Source organism: Osmerus mordax, chromosome 9 (assembly GCF_038355195.1).
Source record: "Osmerus mordax isolate fOsmMor3 chromosome 9, fOsmMor3.pri, whole genome shotgun sequence".
NCBI lineage: Eukaryota > Metazoa > Chordata > Actinopteri > Osmeriformes > Osmeridae > Osmerus > Osmerus mordax.
Window position 1 is genome coordinate 13170666 of NC_090058.1, and position 6669 is coordinate 13177334.

Below are 6669 nucleotides of genomic sequence, written 5' to 3' on the forward strand. Positions count from 1 at the left end.
GTATTGTCTAGTGTGTCAGCTCCACAAAGACAGACTCCAGAGCCACAGGCCAGGCTTCTGACTGCAGTCTGACATCACAGTAAAGATGAGGGAAGTGATAGCATTGGTTTTTAGGAAACCTTTGGAACTAGAGCATATTCCCAGGGAACTCTTTGCTTTCAAGACCAACCACATATTTGCCTACATGTGTGAATGGCAACCATACCTGAGGTTAGAAGGAGTCTCCACCACCCTTGTAGGCAGTGAAGCCATACAGTGGTGCTGTAGGAGTGACAACTTGTAACGTGCTCATTAAGCATGTAGGTTAGTGCTCTTATGCTTTGTTTATAAACAGGCACACAGAATGACAACATTAAAACTCCCTATGTTTACACCACTTACACATCATATGTAAGTATCCCATGAAATGTCAGGCTTAATTCGTCCAGCTCCACCCTCCACCCTCTGTTCCTCCATGCTTCTATCCCTCCATCCTAATGATATGCAGAGATGCCATTATCTGTATCTGTAATCAGATCAAACATGGAAATGGGTGGAGCAACGAATGTTGTGTTCATTTGTGTCTCGTGAACATGTGTGTTTGGTCCCCTGATGTGTACCTGGTATTTGCTATGCAACATAGGAAGGAGGATAAGAGGATTCATCTGATTGAGTTTTCAGGAATCTTGGTTGACCTCACCTGAACCAGCAACACGGACGCCATTCTGAAGAGGTACAACAGCAACAAAAATGGTTGAATGGTGCGCATTTAAGTACATTTCAACATAACTCAATATCTGTTTCTACATAGTATCCTATTGAAGACTGTCATCTTGTGGCAGGTGGCAGGAAGGAGGAAAGTCCCATGTCCTGAAATCCACCACTAGAGGGCAGGATAGTTTATATAAAAGTGTCTGAGTGACTGAGATTCCATCCAAGTAGACAGGCCTCTCTTTTAAGGAGACAGTGCAGCTTGAAGGAACGACATTTTTGAACGACAGGTTTGCCTTCCATGACAGGTTGGGGATTCTAGAACCAACAAGAATACAAAGTTTGTTGTGGCAAAGTGACTTCCAGGCCTGTGATCAAGACCTTGATCAGTGGACAGCCACAAACACAACATGGGGCTACACACGGAATCTTTGAACAAAATACCACATTACACATCATTAAAATTAGCAGTTAATTTATTCCTTCATCCTTATACAAAGCAATGAACATGTATCAGGCTGTATGTTCAGGATTGTACATTTTCTAATCAGAACATTAAAACTTTTGACATTACATTTCTGTCGGGGCAACGTCACTGTGGAGTTAGGAACTTAAATATCTTGAACAAAATTTCAGGAAGACAACTACAGAAAGACAAATGAATCAGATTGTATATGGCTTCATGTGGCTTATTCTAACAACAGATTCTAATTCACAGCACCTGTCACACATGGTTATTACATTCGTAGAGAACAGCAACATTTACATAAAACATAGTCCTGTGGTAGTTGATGCTTCTGAGTTTGTGTGTCTTGTCTCCATTAGTGACATCTGACTAAGATGATCTGGTAGCTGATTGAAATGATCTGGTAGTTAGTTCCACAACTGAATCAGGCAAAGGAGGAGGGGTGCCTATGAGGACAGACTGCAATCAGAGGAGGGGGAGGGGTCTATGATGACAGACTCCAGGACACCAAAGAATCAATACAATAGTAGCAACAAATCATATCAGGGGTAAGGTCAGAACAGATATAGGTAATTACCAGCATCAGAAGGTAAAGGTTAGGAGAATAAATAAGAACATAAAGCATTACATTCATCCTGCAAGTGGACCCAGAAATCTTTGGGATTTTTTGAATATACTGTATATAGTAAAACACTGAAAGGTGCCACAGAAAGAGAGGAATGAAGAACCTGAATGATGATGTCCTGGCAGTGGTTGGGCGCATGGTCAAGATTGCACCTCTGTCTTCATACTATTAAACATTCTATACATAGACCTGCATTAAGGCATGTAATAAAGTAGCAATCCAAGCGTACAGTGTAATAATATTTAAGAAGCCAAATGCAAATGTAAGACCTTAAAACGCCTTGGCCTTCTTTCTATACATCTGATGGCGTCACCTGTTTCAACTAGTTTAGTTTAAAGTTGCTATTGATACTGACATGACAAGTGTTTACTGCAAATATCAACATTAGTCTGGTCAGGCTTGATGTTCACAAACCAACACAGATGCCCCCATGGTGAACCTCTTGAAACCTCAATTTAGCCCTTGTAAGCAAACCTAGAGGAGAGGATTTGTGTCTGGGATGCATCAAGACCTAAACGTCTTCCAGGACCAACAACATCACTAGTGGGTTTGTCTGATACTCTCTGTTGGCATCACTCTGTTACTCATAGCAACTGTTTTACAGGGGGATCCTTGCACTATCCATCATAATGTTCTTATCAGCTGCATAATGGGGCAAACACACAGGCAACAGGCATTTAGACATCGAGTTCCAATGCATGGCCAATGGGGGGGGGGGGGGGGGGGGGGAGGAGCAGAATGAGTGTTTAGAGCAGATGTTCTCAATCCTGCCTCATTCCCTGCATGTTTTAGATGGTCCCCTCTTCCAACACACCTGATTCAAATGAATGTGTCGTTATCAGGCTTCGACTGAGCTTAGCCCTGTACCTTAGCATATAGCCTTTTAGCCTAATATGTTGCCTTGCCTTACAGCCTAGCATGTAGCCTTGTAGCCTGGCATGTAGCCTATGATGTAGCCTTCTTGCCTTGCATGTAACCTTTCAGCCTAGCATGTAGTCTTATAGCATACTATGTAACCATGTAGCCTATGGCACAGCATGTTTGCCTAGCATGTAGCCTTGTTGCCTAGCAAACTATCTGATCTATAAAACTATACTACTGTATATGTCCTTTGTATTTCTCATTAAACTATGTATACTCAGAACATCTTGAATAGTATATTTTATATTTGTTTTGTGTGCAGAGGTGTGCTTGCCTAAGGTTTTCCACACATTTGCTGTGTAGCACAGAGAATGCCTTTCATAACCTTCCATTTCCAAAAATAGATCTTTCTAGTGAATTGGATTTCTAATCACACTCACTGAAGCACGAGAGGAGAGAGTGTGAGGGACAGAGGACAGAGAGAGGAAAGGACAGACGGAGCGAGAAAAGGAGGAAGAGAGGGAGAGTGAAAGTGGTTCAGGGTGAAGAAGTAGGGCAAATGGCAATGTGGGAGTGTGATGAATAGCGAGGTCATCTGCTATAAGGTACAAAAATAAAAGTGCAGCATAGCTGTGCAATGAATGGCTACATTTGCACCACAGACAGCGTCACAGTCCGTCACTGCGTCACTCTCCATCACTGCGTCACACTATGCAGCAGCATAGTATCAGAGAACACCGTGTAGATACTGTTCTTCGATCAAAGCAAGTTTTAAAAAAAGTGTAAAGAATTGCAGCATAAGCATAGCTTCTAAAATCGAAAAATGGTTGTTTGGATACATTCTGGAGGTTCCTTGAGATGATAGAAGAGGGGTTGCCAGGAGTTTGAAGGAACAAGACTACAGGGTGAAGTGTCCAAGTGACAACTCCTCCAACTCCTCCTCTTTTCTCTGCCCTACAATGGGTTACCACAGCTCTGGGGGTCTTGCAGTCAGACGCAGGAGGAGTGAGTCAGCTGAGCAGTCGAAACAACAAGGCATGTTTCCAGCCCTCTGCTTCTCCTCCCCCTTTTCTCCTTCTCTCGCCCTCTCGTTTCCTCCACTTCCCCCTTTCTCCATTGTCCTGGGTTTATCAAACAAACCTTCTCGTGTCCTATCTGCCTTTACTGCCCTGTGCCATTTACTTTAGGGGTTAAGAGAGACAGATTGTCCAAAGCCCCCCCCCCTCCTCCGTTTCTCACACTCACTTTGACTCTCTTTCCCTCTCTCCCTATCTCCCGTAAACCCAGCTCAGTTATATAATCCTCCCCTGCACCAGCTATCTCACTCTCACATGTTTTGCATAACGAGAGAGACAACATGGACTGTTACCATGTTAACCCACCGCACAATCCCTAGTCCTACACCAGATACAGCCTCTGTCTATCTCCCTCTCTCTCCATCTGTCTATCCTATTTGTTCCTTTCCTCCCTCCATCCTTCTCATCCTACACATGTAGAGCTAGTTTGGCCTCTCAGACCAGGCTCCTACAGCAGCTGGACACAGAACACAACATGGAGGCAGCTACACATACATTGTAGCATGTTGTACATCCAGTCTGCATGGTGCGGTAGTATGTAGCGTGTAGTACATCCAGTCTGCCAGGTGTGCTAAGGTGTAGCATGTAGGAAATCCAGTCTGTATGTTGTGTGTAGTGCGTTGTACATCCAGTCTGTATGTTGCCTGTAGAACATCAGTCTTCATGGTGTGGTAGGTTGTGACGTGTAGTACAACCAGTCTGCATGGTGGGCCAGCATGTAGCATGTAGTATATCCAGTGTGCATTGTATGGTAGCAGGTAGTGTGTAAGAGATTCAGTCTGCATGTAGTAGATACAGTGTGCATGGTGTGGTAGCGTGTAGCATGTCGCAGTTAGCATGTAGTAGATCTAGCATGTATGTTGTGGCAGCATGTAGCACATCGTAGGTCCAGTCTGCACGGTATGGTAGCAGGTTGCATGTAGTAGATCCAATGTGTATGTTGCGGAAACGTGTAGCACAAAGCAAGTCGCGTGTCGTAGATCCGGTTTGCATGGTGCAGGCTCCAGGGACAGCTCCAGGGACAGTAGGCACTCCAGCCTTGGGGCCTCAGAGCTGGGAGCAGCGTAACAGTGAGCAGGGTCCATGGAGGGAGGATGACGAGGGAGCTGGAGGACTGGGGGAGGATGTGGGTCCAAGATGGTGGTTATTTCAGTTTGACGGGCCAAGGCAAACAGGTCCTCAGTCCCAGCATGGAGGAGAACACGATGGTTGGCCGGTGTTTTTTGAACCTCAGCCCTTTCTTCAGCCTCTGGCTGTTTTCCGCCACCAGCAGCTCCCCCTGCAGGCCCGCCCCACTGATGCGTGACACCAGCTCCCCGTGAATCACAGCCTCCTGCTCGGAGCTCACGAACACCTCCCTCAGCTCCTCCAGACGCCGCTCCATCTCCCGGACGACGCGCTGCCGCTCCTCCATCTCCAGGAGGCGCCGGCGAGCAGCCTGGAACTCCATGCTGGAGGAAGGCGTGACCAGGCGGGAGGAGGGGGCGGTGGTGGAAGTCGAGGGCAGCTCCGAGCCCTGTAGCCCCCCAGTTACCCGGCGGAAGTCCCCCATGGAGATGGACCTGCGAGTAGCGGACGACGGGAGGGCCAGGAGGGAGGAGGGGGAGATGGCTGGGAGAGCGGGGAAGCGCGTTTCCGGTTGGCCATCCGAGTCAGTGATGGAGGGCGTGTCTGTCGTGGTGTCCTCGGTCGAGTGTGTGTGTCTGTGGCGTCCTTTCATGGCTGATGCTGCCGCGGGTGATGGAGGTCTGTTTGTGCTAGCGGCTGCTGTTCGTTTCTGAGCCCGATGGAGAGATGAGAGTGCTGTCTGCCCACCGCTCCATTCATGAATAAAAGATCTGAGACTTACCTCGCGCTAGGAAGCTGCACGATCGCTGCCCATTGGATGCTCGCTCCACCCCGTCTGCCGATTGGCCGGCCCACCTAATGCCGACTGCACCCAACTCCTCCCCTTAGCTGTGCTCTTGTTGCTGTGCTGAGACCAGCTAAATAGAAACGAGCTATTGTAAATATAAAGGGATCATGTCCTTTTGTTCTCTCCCTCAGATAGCTCTCTCTCTGCCGGCATACAGCCTCTTGCTCACACTCTGATGGTTGCCCATAGCAACAGTCTCAACATCAGAGGGCAAGTAAAAGGAGGAGCGTTAGCTCAGATGTAGTCACTCTCTCTCTCTCACACACACACACACACACACATACCTACCTAAAAGCTCACACAGAAACATGAAAGAACAAAAGATAGTGAGAGTCCCTTTGCCTGAAGGGTGAACTGATGTTGTCTAGACGTGTTGATCTGTGATGGCTCCAGAGAAGCGAGAGGATGGAATATCATCCAACAGAGACCGAGAGAGGGGAAGAAGGGAGGGGAGAGGTGGTGGTGGGGAGGGAGGGAGAGGGAGGGAGAGAGATGGAGAGCTGGGGGAAGAGGAGCAGGGGGGTTACGAGTGAGGTTGGTGGTGAAGTGAGGGGTTGATATAAATAACCATGGTAAAAGCTTTAATGGACTGGGGTGGCAGAAGAGGACGGGATGTGTTCAGTTCAGTGCTTTAATCCCCTAGTCTATTACATCACGGATGATATTAACAAGAAAACATTTTGTTTTACTTGAGTGAGGAGAGAGACAGTGAGAGAGAGACAGATGGGGGAAAGGTAGACAGAGGGGGGGGAGGGGGTTGAAAAGAGACAGAAAGGGAGAAAGCGAGAGAAATGAGAGAGGCTTTATAGTGCACATATAAGCAGATGGAGAGGAAACTGTCCTGACAGCATGTATTGATTCTACAACAGAGTTTCAGTTGACGGTTGAGAGTAGAGGGATGGGTACCTAAACAGACTGTCTACAAAGTAAAGTGGTATAACAATGAGATAAGTGGGAAGTCTATTAATACTAGGGTAAAATAGCAGTGCTGACCTAGAACACAGCAGTGGAGGAGATAGTTTGACATGTGTAGAGT

The 6669-nt window shown here is 47.0% G+C and overlaps 1 protein-coding gene across 1 annotated transcript; it reads right to left on the reverse strand.

Moving 5' to 3' along the window:
• Nucleotides 1–4626: 4626 nt before the first annotated feature.
• LOC136949588 (TMF-regulated nuclear protein 1-like) lies at nucleotides 4627–5480 on the reverse strand. Its single transcript, XM_067243945.1, has one exon. It carries the CDS (start codon nucleotides 5436–5438, stop codon nucleotides 4863–4865), a length of 576 nt encoding a protein of 191 aa, XP_067100046.1. The 5' UTR covers nucleotides 5439–5480; the 3' UTR covers nucleotides 4627–4862.
• Between the last annotated feature and the right edge of the window lie 1189 nt (nucleotides 5481–6669).

Excerpts from the sequence above, each read along its gene's own strand:
- LOC136949588 (XM_067243945.1), bottom strand. The coding sequence starts at position 5,438 with ATGAAAGGACGCCACAGACACACACACTCGACCGAGGACACCACGACA.